This window comes from Anoplopoma fimbria, chromosome 3 (assembly GCF_027596085.1).
Source record: "Anoplopoma fimbria isolate UVic2021 breed Golden Eagle Sablefish chromosome 3, Afim_UVic_2022, whole genome shotgun sequence".
NCBI lineage: Eukaryota > Metazoa > Chordata > Actinopteri > Perciformes > Anoplopomatidae > Anoplopoma > Anoplopoma fimbria.
In genome coordinates this window covers 24,570,012-24,597,745 of record NC_072451.1, presented here as the reverse complement: position 1 = coordinate 24,597,745, position 27,734 = coordinate 24,570,012, and the positions used below count along the sequence as shown (strand labels likewise).

The 27,734-nt window shown below is 39.6% G+C and overlaps 1 protein-coding gene across 5 annotated transcripts; it reads left to right on the top strand.

Annotated features, from left to right (window-relative positions):
- The first annotated feature begins 1,550 nt into the window (after positions 1–1,550).
- Positions 1,551–26,866, top strand: tcf3a (transcription factor 3a). 5 transcript variants are annotated; one of them, XM_054626869.1, is made up of 21 exons: positions 1,553–1,858; positions 1,965–2,070; positions 5,277–5,373; positions 5,784–5,856; positions 12,571–12,644; positions 13,676–13,751; positions 14,443–14,483; positions 14,637–14,772; positions 15,167–15,216; positions 16,597–16,696; positions 17,087–17,223; positions 17,337–17,577; positions 17,706–17,764; positions 17,931–18,009; positions 18,772–18,848; positions 18,982–19,155; positions 19,333–19,444; positions 19,595–19,727; positions 20,697–20,935; positions 24,027–24,158; positions 24,281–26,866. In XM_054626869.1, the coding sequence occupies exons 3-20, from the start codon at positions 5,320–5,322 to the stop codon at positions 24,149–24,151; spliced, it is 1,980 nt and encodes a 659-aa protein (XP_054482844.1). In that variant the 5' UTR covers positions 1,553–1,858; positions 1,965–2,070; positions 5,277–5,319; the 3' UTR covers positions 24,152–24,158; positions 24,281–26,866. The 5 variants fall into 5 exon arrangements, with proteins under 5 accessions (XP_054482860.1, XP_054482850.1, XP_054482844.1 ...); XM_054626885.1 differs by lacking the exon at positions 20,697–20,935 and adding an exon at positions 23,348–23,583 and having other exon boundaries at positions 1,551–2,070; positions 19,595–19,682; XM_054626875.1 differs by lacking the exon at positions 20,697–20,935 and adding an exon at positions 23,348–23,583 and having other exon boundaries at positions 1,551–2,070.
- The last annotated feature ends 868 nt before the right edge of the window (positions 26,867–27,734 follow it).

Sequence of the window (27,734 nt, the reverse complement as noted above, 5' to 3'; positions counted from 1 at the left end):
TACAACCTTGATGTTTTTTGCCTCCATTCCGTTTGTCCTACTTTTTAAAAGGCAACAAACCAAACATTGTTTGATGTTTTGTGAAGAGCTGTGATATGATCACTTCCATGGCAAATACATGCACCATCTTTCCCCAGGTGTGCTGTATGAGCTTCTCAAGTGAATCTGTGACATGAGACCAGTTTTGTCATAATGAGGTTGATCTGCTCACATCGACTGAATGCTCCTTACCCTGTTGGAAAAACACAGAGCTACATTTAACTGCATCTGTCTTTAACATTGCATTTAACTGCATTGGCTGTCCCTGTGGCTAAGTAAAATATACTGTTGTAGCCGACATTTTTATACATTTATTTAGTCCTAAAAGGATAACATGGTAACCAGTCTTTAGTACCACTGTTAATGACATACAGGTGTGTGCTTAAGTTGCATGTGTGCAAAGCATGCCAAACATGTGTGCGTGTGTGTGTGTGTGTGTGCATGTTTGGGAACCACAAAGTGGATGGTTTTCTCATGAAGGCCAGCACAGATGTTATTTAGGTTGTTTCCCCTCAAACCAGTTGAGGTTTTCTTTAGAAAGTCTCAAAACAAACGCTGACATTAACTGCAGCCTTGTTTACATAACCACCAAGGTACAACTTATGAGAAAACTGCAGCCAGGCCATTTTGTGACTTAGATGCTGTTTCATGCAAACTCTTTTGATTCCAGCTTGGCAAAAGAAAGTAGCTGTACCATTATTTTATTTTTGTCTGCCACTGTCTTTCTCTCTTCCAAACATAGATTAAAAACACACACTCATGCATTCCCACATGTTGCACTCATTTTCTAACTGCAAATGTTTTTGTTCCTCCCTAATCTCACTAAATTAAAGCTAAGCTATAACTATTGGAAAAAAATGTGAATGTGTAGTACTATATTAAAAGATGTCTGATCATATGGGTTATGGCTGTAAATAAGCTACTTATCAGGGATGTATTAATGTACTACTAACCCTAACCCAGGAACACGACACTAAACTAAAACTATTTGAAAAAAAAATAAAATAATGGGTATTGCGAATGCATAATATGTAATATTGCAAGATTGTACATGGTATCAAACATATCGCCCTTTGTGGTATTTAATCATAGCCAGGTCGCCCATTAATCTGAGGTTTTTGGCCATAAATTGAGACAACATGGCCAGTTACAATCATCAAAAGAAAAACTTTCTTCCAGTCTTATCCATGTTAAGAATAAGAGCATATCTGCGGCTGGTGAACTCTTATTTCTACTCCTATTTCTCTTAAACTCACACTAGAACAGGATCATTTTTTTTGTAGAGCTGGCATTGCTTGAGAACAAAATTAAAACGCAAGCAACCCTAAGGCAAAAGGAGACTGCCCTAAAGGTTCATGCTGAAATGTAATTGGTCATCCCACTTGTCAATCAAACTTTCGTGGCCTCCTATTGGTCCACCCTCCGATATTATCATTCCATCTCCTGCTAGTCTGGGCTGTTTGGCTTTCCGCTGTCTCCATCCGCCGGTCGACATAGGTCCCCGCGAATCGCTAGTACGCTCATTTTGTATCGCGTTTAAACGCTCAAAACATATATTTTTTGTCATATTTAAGAAAACTATCGCATCCCTAGAAGGATTATCGAATCGTGCTTCGTTTTGGTTTGTTGTTTCGAGTCGAGATTCGGACATCGCTGATGTTTCATCGTCCATGTCCTCCCCGTAGGCTGCGCTGCGGAGTGATATCACTTCACTTCACTGGAAACCGACAATGTGGAGGCTGTTAAAATGTCTACTTGGAAAATGAAATTGTTACATTTTCTCTCACAATAAGAAAAACGGAGCAGCTTCAGCGTTATGGTTAGAAACGTGTTTTCAGTTTCGTGACGAAAACAAGTAATCAATCGAGACGACGGAGGATATTCTTCATATTCTTCATATTGTGTTTTCCTCGTTTTCATCAAAGCCCACAGTCCGGACCAACGGGGGGAAGGATCCGATCCCCAACTTTGTTTTTCTCTCTACTGCGGCCGTGGATTCCTCCCTGTTGGATGCCATATAACTGAACCCAGGTAGATATATATATACACAGATATATACACATCCACCACCACCACATGTGTGTCAAACAAGCCGTGTGTCGAGTTGCAGTCGTGAGAAATAATCAAGTTTTAAGCGCTTCAAGTTGTGAAAAAAAAAACAGAGAGTCGGGAAAAGCGGGCTTCGTCGAGACGTCTCTCCGGCCTACGAGCAGCTTATGTGGGGTGGAAAAAGCTCTCTTTGTTCACTCCACTGGGCCATAACGTGAACTGGTACAGCACATTAGCATACTGGGACTGGGACTGGGACTGGACCAGTTCCCCCGGGATCCAGACGTCTCCAGTCCGGAGCCTGGACGTCGACACACGGGGCTGGTTTGCTCTAACGGTACCTCGGTTGTAGCTATTAAAACAATAATAATAATTAAAAATAAAAGGCTATATCCATCCCTATTGAATCAGTATGTAAGAGTTTGAATAATGACGCTGAGGTCACCGTGGTTGTAGTTATGAAACCCTAAATGAAAGCTGGTAGTAACTTCTTTTCTTTTCATTAAAACCATAACAAGCACCAGAAACGAGGCTTAAAGCTTCATCCTCCTCTGCTCGACTCAAAAACAACATTTCCAGCATTTATTCCAGGAATAAGTGACTTTATTCTCATTTTTGTGGCTTTCTGGGCCCTTAAGGAGAAAACTTTGGTGGCCCAAGTCTTTGTGTTCATTGGTGAACACTGTTCTGCTGCTCGACGTGAGGCAGGCAACAGGTTTTAAGGCCGCTTTTTAAAACGTCCCACAAGGTTTTAAACACACTGAGAAGACATTAAAACAACTAAAATTTGATGTTTTTTGACGACAGGTTTTGGAGTGAAGTTGGGGGGTATTTCTGCCCTTAAAAGTTTTAGCCAAATGGGAAGGCCGGAGGTGGGGGTGCTCAAGACAAGCGTATGCAACTTCCATTTGTTAGGAGGGGCCAACACTTATCCCCCATTTTGACCTCAGCCCAGTGAAAGACAGAAACCACCAGATTAAGTAGTGCCAAGGTATTTTGGCTTGTCTTTATATGTAATAACACATTTCTCATTGATAGTTTCTCTTTCAGACATGATTATATGTTGTAGCATTATTTTTAATGGGTTTTTTTGTTGTTTTTTTACTGTTGGGCTTGATTAAGTGGTTGCATCCTTTCGTGCCTTCAGAATCGGATTTAGATGTTATTTCCACTATTTATTTATTTTTATCACAATTTTACTTGATTATAAACAGAGTAGGGACATTACTGCCAATATTTCCAGGAGTATCACTGGTAAAAGTTGCAATGAAATGCATACAGTTAGATTTACATTTATTGAATACTATTGTAGTCGCCATGAACAGCTCAAATTGCTTAAAATAATAATAAGTGAATCTTCAGTCATGCCCTGAAAATGATACTCAGTTATTTTGGTGGCAGAAGTGAAATCATCCCAGGAACATTTACATATGTAGCCTACTTGAGGTAGCCTACTCTAAATCTGACTCAGAAGAATCTAAAACCCCACCCTACTTGTTTAAAATACTGTATGAATGTTGTGGTATTTGTTATTTTTGGCTTTTTGTCCCATTCTTGACTGGACGGACTACTTGTTGGATATAATTGGAGCATCTAACAGTGGTCAGCCTTTGTTGATTGACTGCTAAATTGATAATTTAATATAAGTTTTTTTTTTGAAGTTACAGTAGTTGTTATACTTTAAGTGACATCTTGTTAATGTTGGTGACAGATATTTGCACTAAATGTTCTCTTTTGGTCAGACTATATTGCTGGCACTCACAAGGTGATTATGTTGTATCAACATTTGCAGATGTAGAAAAACGCCCTAAGCCAGTTGAGGCCAGTTTTTAGGGCAATTAAAAGGAGGTACACCGTTTCTGCATCATTGTCAAACAATTCAAATATATTTAAAGTGGCAAAGCAAAAGTCCCAAAAATAATGATAAACTGTTCTAGACTCAGAAGTACTGCACAGTGCAACAGGCACAGTGGCCACAATTCACCCCCCAACAACACTAACTGAACGACGCTTAATTGTTTATGTGCTTGACAGCATCACAAATTGCAGACTATAAATGGAATTCTGAACTTTATCAACACCTCTGAGTACTGACAAAAGCAGAACATTATGATTTAGCCCTGCTGGTATTTACTGCAGTGCTTTTTTTTTTTTTGCAAAGCGTCTGTTGGTTTGCTCACTTTGTGGAGAAATCATACTTATTAAGATGTTTTACACACATTGCCTGCATTTCCATTTGATACGGTTGGTCAGACCATACAGTCCTTATTTGAGAGTTAAGCGTGTTGTGTTATTACTCTGTAAGTTTTTCAAAAGAGCTGTTAGAGCCTGTTGGTGTTTGAAGTAGAGGAAGGTGCCTGAGTCCAAGGCCCAACTAACAGCGAGTGCAGTGTGGCTTGTGGCTGGACCACGGTCACATATGTTAGATGTGGGCTACCGGGGGAACTCTTAGAACAAAGTGGATTTCTAAGTACTTGTTCAATAATTTGATGATCTCGCAAGACGGCTACATTTACAGAAGCAAATTCTCATTTTAAATAAAGATGATCTCCTTCTAGACGATGGGGGGAAATCAAGTTTAGCTTGACGATGAACATATGTTTGGACATTGTCTGGAGTTGTGTTTATTGTAATATTTTCTGTAGCAAGATCTTTTTTTATTATTCCCATAACTTTTGCCATAATTCTTATTGGTTGTAACAAAATTGTATTCATCAGCTTTATTGTTGAGACAACACCACCAGACACAACTAAGCAATGGAAGAGGCAACAATACGGGCACTCATCCAAACATGTTAAAACGAGTCTCCAGTTTAACTATATTTTATGAACCACTTATTTGTAAGTGAAAAGGAAGCCACCTCTAATGTCCAGGTTCCCATGACAATATATAATCACTTACTTGCACCTCTACCATAAACACAGAATCAAAAAAAACCAAAGAAAATAAGACCTTATTCGTATAAACGTATACACATACACATTTATTTCTCTAAACCTATTTCACCCAATCTTCGATTTGATTATATTTTGTAGAAGGAACCAATAGTACCGATCTTGTCACATTATTGAGGTAAGGGAAAACACTGTGATACTTAACTTTGGGAAAAACTAGCTCTACTCCTGCATACCTTTGTTGGTCAGAATAGGGCAAAATATACTCATATTCTCCTTACCTCTGCTTGTAGTCGCTTGCTGAGACTGAAAGGGCCACGTTAACAGCAGCAGAGAATGGCTGCAGTGGAAACCGACAAGGAGCTCAACGACTTGCTGGATTTTAGCGCGGTAAGATCTCTGAACATTGCTTGGATTTAATATGCATCCTATACATTTCATTCTATGCTTGCATGCAATTTAATTTAACTTTTATGGTTACATGGAAAGTAGTTTGAAATGTGAATGAATATAAGAGCATCCATGAATGGGCCAGTCGGTCAGGCTTTGAGCGATTTGAAGCGTGCCATGTTTTTTACGAGGCTGTTGTTGTTGTTGTGTCACCTTAATGTTAGTCACTCAGTCAAAGCTGGAATGTCTAGATTGCTTCATGACTGTTGTTGCTGCTGGTTGAACAGGATCGGATACATGTTAGGATAGTTTGAATTACCACATAATCAACCTTCACACAAGCGAAGAGGATACATCTCAGCAAAGTCTCAGATGGATTCAAATTTACAATTTAATTTCTCTCTTTTCAGATGTTTGAGCCTCCAGTTACAAACGGCAAAAACCGTCCGACTACTCTCGCCAGCAGTCAATTTGGAGGTTCAGGTAAGACAAAAACAGATTATTTTAACTTTTTTCTTTTCAACGATTTTCTTTCTTACTGATTTATTTTGACTTTTCTTTTGTCTCCAGAATAAATTAAATGCTCTACTCTTCTGGATTTGATTATCTTGATTTAAAAAAGATGTCAGTAAAATGTTATGACAAACAAAATAAAAAAATCTCTTTCCTTCCTTTAACCTAAAGCTTAGTAATGCTCCTTAGTACATCTCCTGAAAGTAAAGAATGGAAGTAATGGGCTGTTAAAGCTTTTTGTCGTCTCACTACTCCAACCTTCATTCATTAGTGGTGTTTTGAATGGTAATTAAAAAGGAAATTGTTCCTGTTCTCCTCTTGTTCTCATTAATTATGTTTCAGATCACAGATTATTGGAAGAAACCTCAGGAAAGATTGCCAGTTTATATTATGTTATGTAGATCATGAGTCATCTCCCCAGCACTTTCTCATCCTCCACTTGCAGGTGTCTTTCCCTCACCTTCTCTGCTATTGCCATTCAATCACTTATGGATAGAGGCAAAGGGTGGGGGTTGATGGGAACAGACCAATTAATCTTCTATACTTACTCTGTTAATAAGTGATTTCCCTTGTCCTGCAATCTCGCACACTACTTATCCCGAGACGCATCTTTAGCTTAGCCCATAAGTTTTGCGACATGCATGCAGGTTACTGTATACAAACAGCTTTGGAGAAACTCAATATCAGACTGTTTTCCTTAATTTTTTTCATGTTTTTTGGGCCCTTTTGATTGCTGTCATACACCAAAAGTTATTAGCATTTAAGAATGACTTGCCATGACTTGTCCATCGCTATTCCTACTGTAGCAAATCCACTGGCCCTGCATGAACCTTTCTCTGTCACCGTCGAATCTCTAGAAGTGCAGTAGGTCTTTCGGCTGGCAATAGAAATGAAACAGGATATTGAAGCTAAGATGAAAGACAAGACACGCGTTGACTGGGTGGGGTTTAGTGGGCTCTATTTCTTCTATTCACTTGAGGGCCACTTGCATGTTCTTTTGTTAGAGCAAGGTGTGTGCTTACTAAAGAGACACATTGATGTTATCAGTCCAACGGCTGCTCATGGGATTGTCCCTCAGACTTAAAATTATAGTCCCCCAAAAATAATTTTTATCAATTTTATTTACAAATAGTAGAGAAGAAGAGTGGAATTCTGCAGTGGTATGAAACGTTTCTTTGGAAGTTTGATACTTCTTTTTCCACTTCTGTGAAAAATCATCTCAATTATTGTAACTAAGTAAGTTGACCACAGTGACTGTTCATAAGAGCTGCCGCATTCTGGTCAGTGGGTCGACTGCTTGGTAGATACACTTGGTGACCAAATTCTCATAATTAGGCTTAAGAAGATAAGCGCCTCTGAATCCATAATTTTTGGGGGGCGGAAGGGACGTGCGAGTGTGATATTATAATATAACTGCAGGTGTTACGACAGCTCAGAAGGTATTATTTACAGAAATTATATTAAAGGAAAAGTGTATACGTTTTAGTGGCATCTAGTGGTTTGTGGCAGGTTGCAACCAACTAAATACCTCTCAGCCCACCCCTACCTTTCCAAGCCTGTTGGAGATCTACGGTGGCCTACAGGTATGGATGGGTCATTATGAAATCTTTATAGTTTAGTGCAACTAGGAGCCACTCTTATAAATACTTTGCTTTTCTACATGACTAAATAATAGTTTTTCAAAACAAATAATATCAGTTATGTTTACAACATTACATTACATTACAGTCATTTAGCAGACGCTTTTATCCAAAGCGACTTACAGGAAGTGTATTCAACATAGGTACTCAAGAGAACTACTAGTCACCAGCAAAGTCACTTTATATAGTAATTAATATCTCACTGGAAACAAATGTAAAATGACAATAAAATAAATGACTTTTCGGAGTTAAGTTTATAAAGAGCATCAGTCGGTATCAGTCATTCCTCCTGTCCTCTGTCCTCCTGGCTGCTTTGTCTCAGGCAGCAGAGAAGTTTACAAAAAAAGCTTTTGGCCGATCATGTGTGCTGTGCTTGTGTATAAACATAGCGGTGCTAGATAAGACCGCGGACAGAGACGATTGAATTAGGTTTCACTTTCGTTTAAATGTCTGTGGTTGTTGCACGGATGTATTGATGAAGTATTTGCTTTTTATTTCACAAATATTTTATTGCACATACAATAGCAAGTGTAGTTGCCGTCAACCCGGATAATCTTCTCTTCATCGGCGTATGTGTGTGTATGTGTATTTGGAGGAGCACAGCCCGACAGAGTGAACAGAGCAAATGCTGCTCCAGTTCGAATACACCAAAACATTAAAAAGTACTAATTAAAAGCACCAGTAAAGTTGGGGCTTTTCAATATTATGATCTTTAATTATTTAGCCTTCGGTAGAGCCAATGTCCATTCTGGGCTGCTGTAGAAACATGACTATGTAAGATGGCAGACTACTTGGAAGAGGCCCCACTCCCCATGAAGCTATAAATGGCTTTTTCTAAGCGAAGGCTAACAAAACGATTCTTAGTTCCAGGTGATTATTAACTGATCAGAACATAGATATGAATATTATATTAAGTATTTGCAAATAAACCCCCAGAAATGTCACACACAGTTTCTTTTGTATGAGCAGATACAAGCATTATTTATAGTCCATTTAGGCTACAAGGTAGAGTGCATTGTGGCCATTTTGTTTTTCATCTAAATAGTAAGACATAATAGTTTTTGTCCCCCCCCATTGATCAATCCATTGGTTGAAAAGTAGGTAGCTGTAGTAAACCAAGATTTTCTTTAGTTCAATTCTGGGGATAATTGCAACCCAGGCTCTTTCCAAAGTAAAAAAACATGGCTACCAACATCTCTAATGCTCACTTATTAAATGAGATTAAATTAAAGTTTTATCTGATTTGCTTAAATTGTATAGAAATGTAAAAACAACCATTTGTGGGAGTGGTTAAATGCTTTTTTTTTTTTTTTTTGGTGAACAACTGTTGGACGCAGTGCTATCTGAAGTCTTGTTGTCACAGTGAGGATGCCAGGTCTGGTGCCACAAAGACCTATACTAAAATATGTGCTCACTCAGAAAGAAAGCCTTTTTACCAAAAGAAGCTGCCACATGTTTTTCTTATAGAGTCACTTGGATCCCTTTTTACCCCAGTATGGTTAAGGCTTGGGATATGTGTAGGTTTTCACATGTGTTGCTATGGGGAACCTCCCTTTTTAGTGTTCGTCTTTGAGTCTTCGGAGATGATAGTATCTCAGCTATGGTCTTATGTAACTGTTCAATCCCTTTCACAAGTCAGTTAAAGTAATTTTAGTGCACTTTCGTTTTTTGGTTACTGGAAACTGAGAATCCTATAATGTATTTTTAAACTTAGGTAGGGCTGAAATGCAGAAGGGGAAGAGTTTGAAATTTGCATAAATTGTTAGTTTTTTTTCTAATAGATCAGTCTAGTTAAGAGAGTCTCAAAGACTAAAGGATGTTTAAGTCACAAGCTCTTTCAACTTAGAATATCTGGCTAAAGATGCACTGATCCAACGTTTTCAGTCTGGACAGCGATACCTGGTCTTTGGGTATTGGCCAATACAGAGTACTAATCCTTTACCAGTGTTTCATTAATAAGCTGTGTGCCTTACTGTGTTGAAGGGACTGGGATCATTCTCTTATGTGTAAGGCAACATCAACATTATCTTTCCCAACATTCATACACTGCTTTACATTTTGGTAAAAAAAATCTTTAAAATTAGCAGGAATTACAGTTCAAGTGTAAACAATTTAAAAGCATAGAAAAATGGTCAACTTTCTTTCCCCCCCAGTATGTAATATATAAAGACATAGAAATTTAAATAAACAAGTCCCATTGTCACGATATCTGATCCAATTATTGATGTCAGTATCTGTCCGATATCAGTATTTATATTGGTGCATTCCTATTTCTGGCTCAAATTGCTATTGAAATGTATATGCTTTCATACAGTGTCAGAACTTTGATGTTTAAATGTAAGCTTTATTTGTTAGTGGGTTGACGCTTACGGTTGTGTTTCAGAAATCACCAGTGACTCACAGGTTAAAACAGCCAGGACTGTGTTATTGTACATTGTTCAGTATTTCATTAACAGTGTAAGATTTGACCTGACATCATGCTTTGTGTCCGTGTGACTCATTTTGGCAAAGGAAGGAAGAAGGTGTGCAGACCAAACGGCACACTCAGTTTTAGGTGCCCGGGGCTCTGTTCACATAAAAACTAAGGCATGTCTGCAAGTTTGGTCAAAAGGTTGTGCCAGAGTTTTGCTCATGAAGCCTGTGACTCAGGCTGGCTGTCTGTTTCCAGTATCTCTTCCTGTGTAATTAAAGACTAGCCATGCTTAAAGGGGCGTTTCATGCTGGGAGGAGAAGTGCATTGGGGTTCACCAGTGAATTTGTCTGATGTTACTCACCCTTTTCTTCGTTTTTCTTTCCCAGTAGACTGTCTGAGTGCTGCACTACTCATAGTTTTCTAATGGTTTTGACACTTCTGGTGTCGCTAATAGAAATTGTAAAAATGACACAGGAATCTAAGGAAACAGCAACACATTACAAAGGGAAAAAAACTACTAACTGTTATACCAACTGAATTAACAAAATTTGAATGAATCAAGGAAACCCTGCTGGTAATAGTGAGGAAGAAAAAAACAAACTTATGCCCAAGGACACATCGACATGGACTAGCGTAGACGATTCACTGATTGGAGGACGAGCCGCAGTTGCCCTGAAATGACACAACAAGGCTCAAGAAAACAATTTAAAGAGGGTCTTACACATTGGAATTCATTGAAGAAGACCAGGGAAGTCTATATAATAACTAAATGACCAAAACGAGTTGAACTGTACCATTTTCACATAAATACTTTTCCGGCAGTTACCTGTTTGAACCTCTCGTTGTCTCTCCCTCCCCACCACCCTCCTCTTTCTCCCCCTATTATCTTCATACGCTTATATATGTACAATTGCATGCTTTTTCTAATGTTTTACACTTGAGGTTCAATTCACAATAGATTTGTGTATAGAGGTTTTTGATCAATTTTCCTGCACATTAATAAAATACACTATACAGTGACCACAATGACAGAACCCCCCTCTATAGTCTTGCTATCATTGTTTAATGTGAAATGTCATTATATAGAGTTCACTCAGTTTTGTTCATCTGCTTATCATCAGATCAGTTGATTAGAAAGAATTTACATAAATTTAAAATGCTTATGTTATTTCCTCTCGCCTTTTATGCCATACTTTCACTCCTTCAGCTGTGAATATTCACAATAATCTTCCCATTATTTCCTCACACAATCCACTGATTCGATTAAATTAGGTGCCAAAATCATGTTTAACTGTAACACCTGTAAACCCGGTTGTGTGTTGATTTCTGCAAAGCGCTATATGCACCATGCTATTTGTGGAATGAAAGGTGACAGTTTGTGTTATTTTCTAGCGCCTTAAAATCCTCATTTCTTTTTAAGAGGGTTAAAATACCACATTTCTGTCTCGATAATTAGCTTTACATCCAGACTTTTCTGATATTCTACTTGGTTCTGAATACATGGTAATAATGGAGGTGTGTGTGGAAGATAAATGTTGCCCCAAAAATGAAAGCTTGTTCCACTTACCTGGCAGTACTACGTTTGACACTGCAACTAGCTTACTTACATTTAGTATCGATAACAATACTGAAACAGTCTTCCACTGAAAATTGCAATGCGGTCTCGAAACATTAAACATTGAATTTGAGCCTTTGAGCTTGAGTTCTGACGACTTATAGCGGAAACAAATGGTTGGTGCATTTTCTTTATCGTCTTTGATTGACATGGAGAGTGACAGTCAGCCATAGAGAGGGGACAAGACATTGTCTCCTTCATCTCTTATTCTGCTGGTGTCGTGTATATAGATCAGAGTTGTCACGGCAATCTAGCTGCTCTCAGCACTGTGGACCCATCAGTCTGTTCTACTGCTGATCCTGTCATGATTCTAGCCCTCCTCCACCCCCTCCCCTCTCTTTCTCCCCTTTTTAATTAGACAACAAAACAAAAATATGAATATTCATAGGACTGAGCTTCATTAATATGCACAATTATGCAAATCAGCACGCAATTAAGCTTCAGCTTTCCCCCAGAGATGCTGTGTTGCAGTACGAGAGGAGATTGAGAGAAAGGGGACGGGCAGGAATTTCTCCTCCACCAATCTTTAAAATCACTCCTTTCAAACGCGTTCACTTTTCCTGAAAGCTGTTGGCTTTGGCCAGGGATAACGTGTGTCATCCATGTAAGATTGAGACCTTCAGCATGCGTCCTGTTTACAGACAAAGGTGTGGGCTAAATGTGAGAGAATGGATGGGGGACGAATGACTGTTGCCATGGAAAATGTAAAGGAGTGGAGTGGGAGAATGAAGAATGTCGAGGATGATTCTGGGAACCTCATACTGGGTGTTAATTATTCAAACTTCCTACAGCTCATATCCATGCTATGTGACAGCACTGTCACTATGTTGTCTCTGTGCGAGCTGTAAATTGAAGCTCTTCAATTGAGGTTACTTTGAGCAGCCTGAAAACAACTAAATCAACGCAGGTCAACTTCATCGTCCTCTGAAGTTAGACTTTAGTTTTGCAAAGCGTAAATCCTTGTTATGAATGTGTGCCCGTGGTTAGTAGTTCTAACCCAGTTCTTTTTCTTACAGGTATGGACGACAGGACTGGGTCTAGTGCCTGGGGGCCAGGAGAACAGAACACTCCATCTTTCAACCAGGGAAGGGTAAGTTTTATCTGGCCTCGTAGATGTCACACTATTGAGTGAAACACAACGCAAGTTTGGGTGATCATGTAATATATACCGCTCTCACACAAGCACATTTTATAATATGGGATGGTTTACATTTTGACCACTGAAACAGCAACAGTTTGGTTGTGGGTTAAAAGTAAGTTATCACCTTGTTCTACTCTCTTAGTTTAAAACACTTCACTGTCTAGACCCGACTCATATATGAGGAGTTAACTAGAAATATTAAGATATATATATATATATATATATATATATATATATATATATATATATATATATATATTATATTACACACATAGGGAGTCATTTGAAACATGATCTATGAATAACCGCATAAACATATTCACACTGTATTAATAAAGCTCAAAATTCCTTTGTTACTGTCCAGTTTCTTACTTGTATGAAACAGCTTTGCATTTGTTGGAGCAGCAATTCAGAAGGGTTATGATCTCAACTCTAAACCACTCAAATTACCAGATATTATGAGTTTAACATTGGTACTAACAAGGCCATATTTAATCTGAGATGTCTAGAACAGGATGGGTATCGGGGTAATTTGGGAATATTAGAATTTATGGATGGTGCAGATGCTACTGGATTGATTTATTTGCTTTATTTTTATTCCCAATGCAAAATAATGGACCGTTCTGTCCAACATGTCAACATTTTAAACTATCTTTCCAAACATACTTTTCTGTTAGAAAAATCTATTTTTCATTAGAGACAACACAAAATAAGAAATATTGGTATATTTAAGGATTTCTATAGTAATCCAGTAGTGATCTTATAGTAACCCTGTAGTTTCTGAAAAATCCCATATTCACCCCTTTATTCCAAAACAGTGTCAGACTTGCATTCAAACTAGGTAAGGTGTACAGTCTCAGAGTTACATGATCTTTCTCAACCCATTCACATGAACACACAACAGTTTCTTTGTGGCTTTATGTATTATTTGTTTTTGTATCTTTTTTGTATCCCTAATGTCTCTGTTGTCTTTTCCACAGGGTTATGCAGAACAAGGCATTTACAATGAGCAAGAGGGTATTGCCCCTGCCCCCATGTATGGATCAGGGATTGTTGGTAAGTTTTTAATTGAACTAAGCTGCTGAAGCACAGGAACCACATCTTTTACTTTTTTTTTTTTTTTTTTTTTTAACAAAGAGAATCGTTGAAATTTGTGGCCAGTTTTTCTAATAGTAGGACTTAATGACAGAAGAACAGGCTGATTGAAATGCACAAGTTTGTATCAATGGACTGAGCAACTGAACTAACACAATGAGTTGTTTGTTTGAGAGGGCAGTTCTTCATAGGTTAGACACTAATGTACCACTTTAGTGCAAGCCAAATTTATGCTTAGGTGGCAGTGGATGAAGGGAGCAGAGTAATAAGGGAGGATGTGGAGGAGGGTTTTTTTCATGTGTTGTTGCAGTTTGTGTGTTCAGGGCAGGAGGGGATGTGGGGGGTAAAGGGCACCCATGCACAAACAAGGCTGTCCCTTGGGACTACGGTAGCCTATAGCTCTCCTCTGTTTAACTGTCAGGGGAGGGGACAGAGGTTTGGCACAGTTCCCCTGAACCATTTATAATGGGCCAATTTGTTGTTGTTTTGCTGTCCAAAGCCATAAATACCACACATCATCATAATACACTCACACAGCAGATGGGAGGCACCCAAATGGAGAAAGGGGAATGACCAGATTGAGATTTAATACTGACATAAAAGCCCAATATTAACGATCATGACCTGATTTTATATTCCCTTTTCCTAACAGGGAAGGCTGAGCGAGGACAATACTCCTCATTTGCAACACAGGTAAACCAGTCAGACGTATCACCCCTTCTTTCCTCTTACAGGGAAACTCTGTCCCTTAGTCAGTTTTCTATTCCTGTATCATTTTGAATTTACTGCCTCAATGAATTACTTTACTTACTACAGAAGCTTGTGCTTTTTTTGCACCGTCTCTAGCCGGGCTTTATGCCCAGTGAGATGCCCATGCCCAGTCCCGATGCCCTCTCCCCGTCTGGCCTGAAGTCCAACTCCCAGTTTTATTCCTCATATGAGGGAAGCAACGCTCGCAGGAGACCCTCACAGGAGCCCATTGGTAAGATTGTAAAGGATAGGTTCAAGCGTAATGTTAAACATAGTCATAAGGTATCATTTCAGAAAGTGTTCTTTGTTCTGATTTATATTTATAAGTCTGTGTATATCATCACTTCTCCTGCTGAGGTTTTCTAAAGTGTTTGAGAAATCTCACTTCTGCTTAGTTTAAGAAAGTGAAATCACTGTTAGTTCTCAATGAGGAAAGTAATTGAATAACAGACTAGAAACGCTTTTTATTACACATTAATGGTTACAAGGCAGATGGTTAGATTGGTTAAGCAGGAACGGGGCTATATGAATGAATCCCTACATTGGTGGTGGTAAAGTCACTTAAGTTAAGCTTTTTGTGTGTTTGTGCATGCTTATGGGATTTCCCTGCTCCTTCCTCCCCTCAGGACCACAGCCAAAAAAGATCAGGAAGGTGCCCCCTGGCCTGCCCTCCTCGGTGAGTACAAGCATCTAGAAACATTGCAGCCTTGAACTATATCTCAGCCCTTGCAGTCAGTCCATGGGAGCTTGTGTAGTCATGTTTTACGCCCCTTTACACAGTCAATTCGGCATCTTAAGCCTCTCCTTGGCTTGCAAAGCAGGAGAATGGACATCCAGCTCTTACAGCTGTGTATCTTCACCACCAAAAAAAAAAAAAAAAAAAAAAAGGAAAAGCGGGGGGGAAAAAGCCACTCATTAACCCAGTCACTCATTTGCAGCATGTATTTATAGCGTGTTGTATTTGTTGGCCCTTTACTTTCTGGCCACTATGGATCACAGAAGGGAATTTATACTGGGGTTCGTACTCCACCTCATTTTCTTCCCTCCCTCTCTCGCTCTCTGGATACTTTTTTTCTTCCTGTTTCTTCGTTACCCCCTCCCCCTCCTCTCTACCCCGCAACCCCCTCCCTCCGCCTCCCTCCCTTTCCCTCCGCCTCCCTCCCCTTTCTCTCGCTCCCTCCCCCATCCCTCTATCCCAGCTGCCAGTGGAGTTGGCTGCCATCCAGCATTCGGCAGATGGTTCAGTAATTAGGAGTGCATCTCTTCGTTCCCTCTTCTCCTCTCCCCTCTTTTTTTTCTCTCCTTTTCTCTCTGTTTAATCAAATTACAGAAGAAAACTTCAGTCCATTTGGATTTGAGTATTGCAGATGCAGTTTGATACTTGCTTTTCGTCTAGAATAGTCTTGATTGAGAATGCTATTGTGGTACAGAACATTGGTTCCTTAACACCCATTATACCATGCACTAAATCTGACTGCATCTCCCATTGTGTGGTCTCATCTCACTCTGGTAAAGAGTGTGAATTATGTATCTGTAAACCATTCTCTGTGTGTTTCTTTTCAACAGAATCAAATGTAAAAGCCCTACAGAGATGCGAGACAGAGCCCAATAAATTCACTGACACTGCATATTCAATACATAATGCTCAGTGCTCCAGTCTGCAGAATGTTGCAACAGCCTGTTTATTGAATTAAGTAGTAAAACCAGACCGTAAAAAATAGATTTTAGCCTAGTAAGGAACACATACTTTAAGTGCTCTGTTAAATTAGGTATTTAATTAAAAAAAAAATGTAGTTTGAAAACTTACCTCGGGTACAGATACTCTTTTATGGTGAAATCAATTGGTGGTCATCCTAAGTATAAGGCACAAGGAAGCTCACAGGAAACTTTTGTATGATTATCTCAGAAGTAATATGCTATATATAGTATCTACCGCATGTGGTTCATGCATTGAGTAAGTTACCCCGTATAGTTTGCTTATCGTGATTTGTAACAAAGTTTACAAGCACTGAACTGAACAGCTTCACTCTTTTTCTCTTCTGTGTATCCTTTGTAGGTTTATGCATCTGCCTCAGGAGAGGATTTTAACAGGGACAATGCTGGCTACCCGGTCTCCAAGGCAGGAAACGTCTTCCCACCACCATTCTATGTGCAAGGTCAGTCTAAACAATACTTGCCTTTAGAGCCTCCCTTTGTACATTGTGTTGGGTTGAAAAGTTCAATCTGACTGAGACACTTTTTATTAATGGGGGTAGTGTATCAGACACTTACAAATAAAATAGTGTTCCTTTTCCAGCCAGTAGGGTTGTTAAATTAGGTCCCCATAATATCCTTAGGGAAGTCTGGATGAACCTTGGTGCTGTAGCCGTATGCCAGTGAACACCCTATGGTGCCTGGGTGCCGAATAGTGCATTACAGTTGAATGAAGTCATCACAGTAATGTGACATGTCTCATATGTGGCCTTTATTGTCTTCTCATCTCCTGTGGCTGGTTATCCCTCGGCCCTCTTACTCCCCCCCCTCCTCCGCTGGATGCTCCCTTACAGAAGGCCTCCACCCGCCCTCTGATCCATGGGGCTCTGCCAGGTCGATGGTTCAGCCTGGTTATTCTGCCATGCTGGGCAACTCCCCCCATCTGAGCCAGCATGCTCCCTTCACTGCCATCAACCCCCAAGACAGAGTGGTGAGTTGCGCCTTCTCACTTTGGTCTTGTTTTTTTATGAAGCCATAACAAGGTCTTTGACACTTTTTTACTAATGCGTCGTTGTAAATTATTTTTGTGTCTCTGCTTCCCAGAAACGGCAGCCACTGCCCCTCTCTCCCCAGAACTACCCCATGCATGGCAGTGAGGTGAACGGGAATCATCCCTCTGGCTTCCACTCTGGCCCCCACTCTGGCCCCCACTCTGGCCCCCACTCTGGCCCCCACTCTGGCCCCCACTCTGGACCCCACTCTGGACCCCACTCTGGCCCCCACTCTGGCCCCAACAGCTTCGGAGTCCCAAGCCACACACCCCCTATGGCTGACACTATTATGGGTAAACCCTTTAATACATGCTCTTTTCTTTGTGGGAATTGCTCTTTATGTTTTCACACAACATTGCCACATAGCAAAATATTTATTGAGCATAGGATCCGATTGAAATTCTTTTTTGTTTCCTAAAAGCCAATCGAGGAGCAGTACCTGGAAGTTCAGGTGATGAGATTGGAAAAGCCCTGGCATCTGTAAGTAATAATATAATACATATTTATAGGCAATTCCTCAACACAAAACATTAATGTTTTTTTATTATATATATATATATATATATATATATATATATATATAAAAAACATAATAAATATAAAGGATATGTTGTATTAATTCAAAACAAATTTGTCCTCCGTCCAGATCTATCCTTCAGACCCACACAGTAACACCTTCCCTCCGTCTCCATCTACTCCCTCTGGCTCTCCCCAGGCTGTATCAGGTAATTCAACACAGGGTCCTTCCTGTTGTGTAAGGGGATGATGAGATCTTTAAAAATGCATTGTTCTAACTAACTGAATGGTTCTTAGTGACAATGCAGCTCCATCTATTGGGTTAAAGGTGGAAGTAAAATCGCGGGATTGTTACTTTCTCATCTGCAAGTTCCATTTTGATATGAATCAATATTGTCAGTGAAACCTATTACTTAAAATACATTAAATGGGTGACTGTATACTGGCTTGGATAAAACAATTTCTCATCCAGTGTTTCATAATGTTTATAGTGTCTTTTATTGAATATGCAACATATATAGTAGGTAGAGCAGTTTTCCTTTTAACATAAGGTTGGTGGTTTGATCCAATGCTCCTACTGTGTGTATGTCAAAGTTCCCTTGAGCGAGACACTGAACCCCAAGTTGTTCCCCAGTCTCTTTACAGCTGCCCAGTATTCCTAAATGCTTAGGATGGTTTAAATGCAGAAGTCAAATATCATGTATTTACCTGTGTGAATCAGACAATTGAAAATAAAGTTTTATTTGTTTTTTTTAGCATTTGACCTAAAAGCTCAAGCCCTAGTTAAATCAATCATCTACTCTGTAGTGTTTTTTTTAGTGAGAGAGAGAAGAGGTTCCTGCTGACTGATCTCCCTGTATCATCAAGCATCCAATACTGAGCGTGGGGTATTACTTATATGTAAACATGTCCGTATCAGTCAATGAGGGGCAAATGTACTTATCAAAACAATTTGATTTTCTTTTTTCTAGGCTCTGCATCACAGTGGACTCGGTCCTCTGGCCAGGCCACACCTTCACCCAGCTTTGAGGGTGGAATTCAGTCCATGGTGAGTCAACATGTCTTTTATTTTTTTCTTAAAAGATTGTTGAAGTTAATTACAGAGGCAAATAAAGGATGCCACAGTCATTCATGCAAAGCCTATTGCAGTCACATCGTCAGTTATTCTTCATTTTCTGTAGCCGAGTAAAATGGAGGACCGTCTGGACGAAGCCCTCAATGTTCTACAGCGTCATGCCAGCGGACAAGGAGTGCCAGGCCTGGCAGAGATGCACAATCTGCTCTCGTCTGGCTTAGGGTTACCTCCAGCCTTCACCAGTGCAGCACTTGGATTGGCCAGTCGCCTGCCTGGACTGGTGAGATTATTTGATAGCTGCACCGCAAATCTATCCACAAATGACTTAATGAAGTGTGATATTTCAAATTAAAGTAAAAGTAAATTGTGAGAGCAGTATACCTGTTCCGTGCTCTTATATTAGAACTACAAACTTCTTGCAAGGTCATTGAAACATTGTCTAATTGTTGTCCTGAAGATGTCTGGTCACCATGAGGATTCTGCTGGTCTGCCCTCTAGTGGAGGACTTATGCATGGTCACCACGGCCCCACATCTGTGCAGCCAGGCTCTCAGCCTGAAGGTTTTACCGGTGAGTCTATCTGCTGTTCTCCACTCCTCTATTTATTGTTTTATGTAAGAAAGGGCGGTGGTACTTAGCAAACATTGGAGGTTAAGTAATATTTTTGGGGTTCTTTATGTAATCTTATTTTGTATCCTTATTTCTAAACTCCCGGTGCAGGCCTGTCTGGTAGCCTGAAGCGCTCCAGTGGTTCTGATATCAAACGAGAAGACAAGGAGGACGACGAAAATTGCTCCATCACCGACAGGTCAGAGGATGAGAAAAAAGACATGAAGGCCCGTCTTGGAACAAGGTGTCTAAATCCTTTTTTTCCACACAAGATTTATACTCCTTTATCACTGCATGAGATTTCATGGCATATCATGCTGCTGTGGTTTAAGTATAATATGTGTCAGGAAATAGTCTTAAAAACCTTTATTAGATATGATTCGTTATAGACGTAAATTATAATAATATTTAATTAACTAATTAATTAAATTTAATTCAACAAAATCAAAACAGGAAATAATTCATTTTGAAAGGACTTCAGTTGCACCACAGTCTTCTCGTGCATGAGGGACTGACCAGTTGTTGTTTTTTTGAGAATATATATATATATATATATATATATATATATATTTCTTGTTTCTAAATCTACTTTTTCTGAAAGAGGAAATGGAGGATTTAAGAGGAAACAACATAACCAAATTCAACCAGTAGAGACCAAAGATATGAATCCACATCCAAGAACAGTAAAAAATCTGACATCCTCACAACTTCTGTTTAAGAATTGTACGCCCTAATCTAGTTGGCAAAAAAAAGAAAAAAGATTTTGAGGTTTAAACAAGAACAGCTCTTCATGCAATGGGACTTCAACCTGAAAGTAATGAAATCAAAATTGTAAACACTGGTACAGTTGTCGATCACATTATCTTACATGCTATTGTTTGTCAGCGAGTTTCATTGTTAATGCAGTTTATTTCTGTTTGGTTTATGTTCTCTTGATTCTTTAGCAGCATTGGGACCACAGGAACCAAGCTCAGTTCCTGGGGCTCCATTGTTCCTGGTACTTAATGGTCAAAAACTGATAAATTGCTAAGGCCAAACCCTAATGTTACCCAACTTTGTAGCAGTGTTTGTAATTGTCATGAAATTTCTCGGGAGTTCTGTCCCTCTACATGTGGAAAATATATTTCACGCGATAATTGACAACTTATTATCAGTGGACTGTACCCATACTTTTGTTTCATTCCCTCCTCATCTGCCATTGGCTCTTTGCTAGTCTGGATGATGAGGAAGACGATGAAGATCTACCAGTGGAGGTTAAGGCTGAGCGGGAGAAAGTGAGGAGGATGGCGAACAACACCCGTGAACGGCTACGTGTGCGGGACATCAACGAGGCTTTTAAGGAGCTGGGCCGCATGTGTCAGCTCCATCTGAGCCACGAGAAACCGCAGACCAAATTGATCGTACTGCAACAGGCTGTTAACGTTATACTCAACCTGGAGCAGCAAGTTCGAGGTCAGTGGGTGTCCAGGGAGGAAGGAAGAGGAGGGGAAGGGCCTCTTCACAAAATAATTCTCCCACACGGCTTCACTTCCCAGCTCCTTTCATGTCTTTTTTTAAAATCTTTTTAAAATTGCTTGTGGTACTTAATTTGACTTCACTTGTGGTGGTAAACACATTGGGCCTCATTCATTTATATAGCATAGAAATGTTCTCACATGGCAAAAAACAGTTCTTCTGCAAAGCTCATTTTTAGCATATCTATTCATACTTTTAATTCTGTATTTTGCACAGTTGCAGATAAAGATCAGGCTACACTAATCTTATTAGTATTATACTGTTTGTAGCATTAGATTTCAGTGGGCTGCGTTGTTTCCGACTATTCCAATAACTCCCTAGCGTTGTTCACAGTCCAAAGATCAAAATTAATTGAAAAAGAAAAAAGTTATCATGTTTTTTGCTATCAAAATCTTCTGCTTCAATCTATCTTAAGTTATCATTTGACTTTTCAAAAGCAACATTTTCACTGCTGTCAAAACCAGTTTGCTTTCCCGCTCGTCTGCTCGCTTAACTGGGGAATCTGGCTGCAATCCAACAGCACCATAAATGAGTTGTATAATCACAATAACATCAAATCATATATGTTGTTTCTTTTAGTCTGATGGTGTCATAAAATATGACAACAGACATTTGAACATTAATTCCAAGACCTCAATTGAGCTTAGAAATATATACAGGATATTTGAATTATGCCAATAATTGATAAGGATTAAAAAGCAGCAATTTCATAGTTGGTTAATACATTTGGCCAATGCATTAATAAGCTAAAGTTTTGAATATTGTCTAAAAGAGCCTTTTTTTTTTTTTTTTTTTAATGAATGCAGTGTTAGTATGAGATCCAGACAGCTGGCCAGGCCTTCTTTATTTTAGAATGCGCATGGCCTGAAACGATATGAATTTTGTTTGCAGAGTAATAACAAATTCATGCAAGAAAATCCTGATGAATCCTGGGTTTGTGCGTCAGGCGTCCGTACGCTTGGTTTAGGCACAGAATGGTGCGTACGCCCTGTTTGTGAATGAGGCCCATTGTCCCTGCTTAATACAAGGGAGTCAAAGCACTTTTTACAGTCCATCCTAAAAAGTATCCATAAACTAAGGGCATGGCATAAGGAAATTAAGCTGTGTGACTGTTTTAAGACATGCCCATTCTCCTGTTCATCTTCTAAGGTTTTTGTCCTCTGGTAACACATACAGGGCTGTTTGCCCTGAAGCAGTATGTGTTGCCTTGTCTCATAATTGGCCGTCTGTTTCCACTGTGAAAATGCTTATATGTCTCTCCGCCTTACCCTTCAACTGCATTAACACATCTTTTTGTGTGCTCATTTGCTTTTCCCCCTGTTGCCTCATTAATCAAATTCATAATTTCACGTTATTTCAGCTTTATGATGTCTTATTATTTTTTTAAACCTTCCACTCGTAGTGTACCTGTCTGTTCACTGCCCCCCGGTTAGCATGAAAGCAGTGCTGTCGGTAGTCTTGTGTATTAACCTGTCTTCAGCTTTGTACCAGTGTCTCTGTGCTGCATGTCACAGCCTTTAAAGCATTAACCCTTCTTCTGCCATCCTGTTTTTGAGACAAACCTTTTCATTTCTTCATTCACTCCCTTGTCCTCTGTCATTTTCTTTTTACAGATATCAACAGTGACCTCTTCCTCACATTCAGATAAATACATCTACTGCTGATGTATTTAACATGATGCCCTCAGTCTCTTCTCTTGGCTTTTTCTCTGTGGCTCTTTTTTACGTTGGCAGAGGGTGTTGCTTCCTCTCTCCCTTTCTCTCTCCCTCCTCATAACTTCTCTCATTCTGCTGGACAGTCACCAAATCCCCTGAACTTCCATCCTGGACCCCAATGACCAAAATTAAATTGTTGGTTGGTTAGATTTTAGGACAGATTAGTTAGACCTGGCCCGCCCAGGTTGACTGTTGTATCTTGGCTTGATATCATTTAGTGTCGCGCTTTGCTCAACCCACAGCACTTAAAGTTGTGACTGATTGACATAAAGTCCGTTCATGTTAACAAATATGTATTATTTATCATTAATATCTGTAAATCTACGAAAAAACTGTTCCCACCCCTCAGCTCCCTCTCCTGCAACTCAGCCCTACTCGACTGGGATCTTCTTCGGCTATTCCACTGGTCTCATCTAGGTTGAAGAGCTTGAAATTAGCCTAATTCATTGACATACAAAACATTTCTCAGTAACAGAACAAGGATTCTGTGTAGGAAAAATACATTAAAAAGTGAATAGTTTCAAGACGGTATAATAGCTGTTAAAGGGAGAACGTCTAGCCCAGGTTCAGCGAGGGCTGTGATTTGGGTTTGTTAACCAGCCCCTCCAACCCCCACTTCTCCTCCTGGCTGCAGTGTTGCTTCGGTGACCGATGAGAACCTGACTGCCGAGGAGAAGGAGCAGAGGGAGCGTGAGCGCCGCCATGCTAACAACACTAGGGAGAGGGTGCGCGTGCGTGACATTAACGAAGCCTTCAGAGAGCTGGGCAGGATGTGTCAGGTCCACCTGCAGAGTGACAAGGCCCAGACCAAGCTTATCATCCTGCAACAGGCTGTCCAGGTCATAATGGGCCTGGAGAAGCAGGTGCGAGGTAGGTCAGCCAATACAGGAAGGTCTGATCCACATAGACAACCAACCATCTCCTATCACAGCTGGCAAGTTGCCAGTCATTCACCCACAGGAAAATCTTCTCTTTAATTCTGATCTTACTTACTGTGTGGCACTCACTTTGGCTTTCTCTCTGCTATTTGCTCTTATCACTTTGAAAAATGGAGTAGAAGGGGAGAATATGTGAGGAAGTATATCCCTGCTTTTCTGCCAAACGTCTGCAATTCTCGTCTTTCTTTTCATTTCCTTGTCTTGCTTTTCTGATTATCTCTTCTCCCTGTCTGTTGTTGACCTTTTGTCTGTTCAAAACTCTGCTTCAATGTCTTAAAAGATTTCTAAGGGAAAAGAATAATGATATATTCTCAAGAATTCCTGTAATTCCTCCCTTTACTGTTTTTAATGTATGTGTTGGTCCTTTTTTCAAAGAGCGTAATTTGAACCCAAAGGCTGCCTGCCTCAAGAGGAGAGAGGAGGAGAAAGTTTCAGGCGTTGACCCCCAGATGCAGCTTGGTGGGGGTCACCCTGGTCTTGGAGGAGATGGACATATGTGATTCTCAGGTCAGTCTTCAGAGTTTCAACTGTGTGGTTCGTGATGCGTTACCCGCCTGATAATATAACGAACGATAGCTTGTTTTGTATTTTGGAAAAATATTCATTCATTTTTCTCCTTTCCCTTCCAGTTCCTGTTGATTGTACAGCCCTTAGAACACGTGGCCTTAATCTATCATTGTCATGCATCTCAGTGTGTGTTAATCAACTTTTGGAAAGCACACACGCACACACCTCATTACTGACAAAGCAGGTGGCCACATTCCTGACTATGAATACAAAAGTAACAAGCACACTCTTACAGGGAGAGGGGAAATGTATTAATCTTAACAAGACAACACTTTGAACCGAGGACACCGGTTTGGAGACAGTGGAAATTGGACATAAGGACATTCTTATGATCATGTTTTTGTAAGACATTTTGAAAAATTGCTTTACGTGTTGGGAGCAAAACTTGTTTGGATCAAATGAAACCTTTTGGATCAACTGCTTGTGTAAGCAGAGTTAGGATTTGTATTGTTGGATGATTATTGGCATTCCCATCTGAAAAGCAGGTCTTACATTCTTCACAGGCAAAGAGGGACACCCGGGTTTATATCTTATGATTGAACAAAACCTGTTCAAACATGTGCCCAAATGAGGCCTAATGCATAGTGTTTCATTAAGATGAAATAGCCATCATTATTATCTTCTTACGTAATGACTGAATTACAGAGGTAGGTTTGGAGACATCCAGCAACTAACTGGGCAATCAGAGCTGACTCCTTTCTTTGTGGTATGCTGGTATTGCTGGCTGTATTTTTTTATTTTTATTTCTTGCTTTGGCTGAAAAGAGCCACAGTCACTGACCCATATGTGGTGGGTTATTTTTTTTTGTTCATTTTTAACTGTGGAGACTGCCGGAGAGAGACCCTCCACTGACACAAACGGGAGAAAAGACTCAATCCAAATCCAGGAACCACAGTGACGTTGAATCAAATGTGCACATGCACATCTCAACAGGTTGGACTCGAGCATATAGATGTCATCCTCACTGCCCAGCATCATGAAGTGGGTCACTCTCAGCCCTGTGGTCAGCCAGTGTCACATCAGCCTGCCCCTGTCGAATCATACCTAAAGACTCTGTTACAGCATGGGAAACTTATAAACTTAATTCTCCGAGCAATTTGTATTACGGTAATCACATTTTGCTAGAAGACAGAAATAATTGAGTATTGAAAGGGATCATGAGTGTTCCTGCGACCCTGTAGAGAATTTACTCGCCATTTGACTGACTTGTTTTGGTTGTTGCTGTGTGTTGAGCATTTGGTGTTTTTCGTTTTTCCCCCCCCTTTTGAACAATTGCAAAGCCTGTTGTAAGGATCTTCCTTTTGTAGAATTGATTTATCATTGTTTTTTATTGTTTTTTTTACTTTGTAAGATAGTTGTATCAGTTTTGTTTTTATCGTTTGGAATGCTCTTTCTTTTTTTGTTTACGTTGCTAAATGTAAGACGACTCTCAATTTAGATTCCAGGAACAAAGTGAGGTGTTTTCTTTTGTGCCAGGTGCTTAGAAATGTTAGAAATGACAAACTTATCTGGCTGTAACATCACATGTTGTGATATTGCTTTCTTTTTTTTAAATTGCATGTTTGAACACGAAGTCATGCCAGTTGTAATTGGATTGTTCTGGTGTTTGCGACAGTTTTTCTTAAATGAAACACAATATTTTTCTTCAGCACGCCCCCTCTGCTCTCCTTGATGTCCATCTCTCTGATGAGCTTGTTGATTAGTTTGAGAAAGGGGCAGGAGGGGAGGTCTGCACAATCTGCAACACAATTCACTGTTTCATTATGATATGAAGCATAAAAATGAATCAAAAAGGGTGGCCTTAGTCATTTTCCTGACTTTGGGAGTTTTGATAATGGTTACTCACCAGTGCCTGAATACTTCTCTGCTACATGGTGGATGATGTTGCATTCGATGATTTATAGGTTGTACCTTTTTATAATACAGATGTATAAAACATATATACTTCAGTAACATCTGACAGTGTCTACATCTAAATGAAGAATCACACTCACTGACGCTGACTGCCTCAGTGTCTGTGTCATTAAATGTAAGACGACGAATAACCTGGTCTTCAACTTTGACGCTGAAAACTACTTAATATGTTTCATCTTTTATGTACTGATTTTGTTAAGTATAATTTTGTCCCTGACTGGCATGTGCATTGATATGTATGTACAGCTGTGATGTATCAGCTTTATCATTATAAGCTGATACTGATATGTAACAGTATTTGGTTTTCTACCTGTCATTTTATCCCAAATCTTGCCCCACGGACTAGCCCCAAACATTATTTTCTTTGTCAAGTCACTCTAACCTTTCTGCAGAAAAACGTGGTGTTGTGATATGAAAAATCTCTACTAAAGACTTTTATTTCTTTACATGAAAGATATGTCTGTGGTATCCAAGGATCAAAAATGCACCTGATATTCTTTGTTAACAGACCCTTTTTTTGTCCTCTACAACAGATGACCTGCTACAAATCTCTCTGTCTTCACTCATGTTTGGGGACAACATCTATGTAGGCTATGTCCTCAAAGTGCCTCCAGTTTCCTATTTTTTATATATAAAGTAGATATAGAGAACTGTTGTGTATATAACAGTAATGTAGCAATAAATGTGCCATTTTTAATAACAAACACCACTTGTATCCAATGTCTTTTTTTTTTTTTTTTTTTTTCAACCCATAAATAAAAAAACAAGTGCATTTTTATTTCTGCAATGTAACCAGAGGCCTGTACCACGAAGCGAGTCCATTCCCAGGTTATATTTTGGTTATCTAAGCAGTAAGAAGGTTTTCCATCCATAACTTAGAATCATCACAGAAAACATGAAAGAGTAACGCAGCATCCACTCTGTGACTGTAAGACTCTACTGCGACATCTCAAGCTGAGAGAGCCCGTTTCACACCTCTGGGGCCGCAACTGAAAGAATGAGGTTAAACTATTGTCACACAGGCCATAAGAATACATCTGCAACACATTAATTTAACAGAATACACACATGTAGCTATAGAGTCAGATCTGACGCAGTGATATTATAAATCTGTTAATTTACACATTCTCTCTTTTGTATGTGGATTATGACTTCAATTTATTTGTAATTGTGTAATATTAATTTACTATGAATGGTCAGCAGGCGGTGCTTTTATGTTCTGTGCAGGTAAGAAGTGAAGAACAAAAAACACAGAGCTAACCAAACCCTGCCTCGTGGTACAGGCCTCAGGTAGTGGTCGATCCTGGTTTTGAAATTGAGTTTAGCCATTAGTGGCAGAGCACTCAGGTATAGGTGGTCCCGTGGATCAGAGCCATAGCTGGATTTGCCCGCTGGGGGGCAGAAACGAGCTGCACAAACTCCCATTGCAACTAAAGAACACTGCACTCAGTCCAATACACATTTTTTTTTACAGAACCGTACAAATCGGCACTTTTCGGATGGAATGCTACCTGGTTTGCTGGGACTTCTTGAATGAGACACAACTTCTCATTCAACTACTTTGAAGAATGTAAAATATAAAACATATTCTGGTTTGTTGAG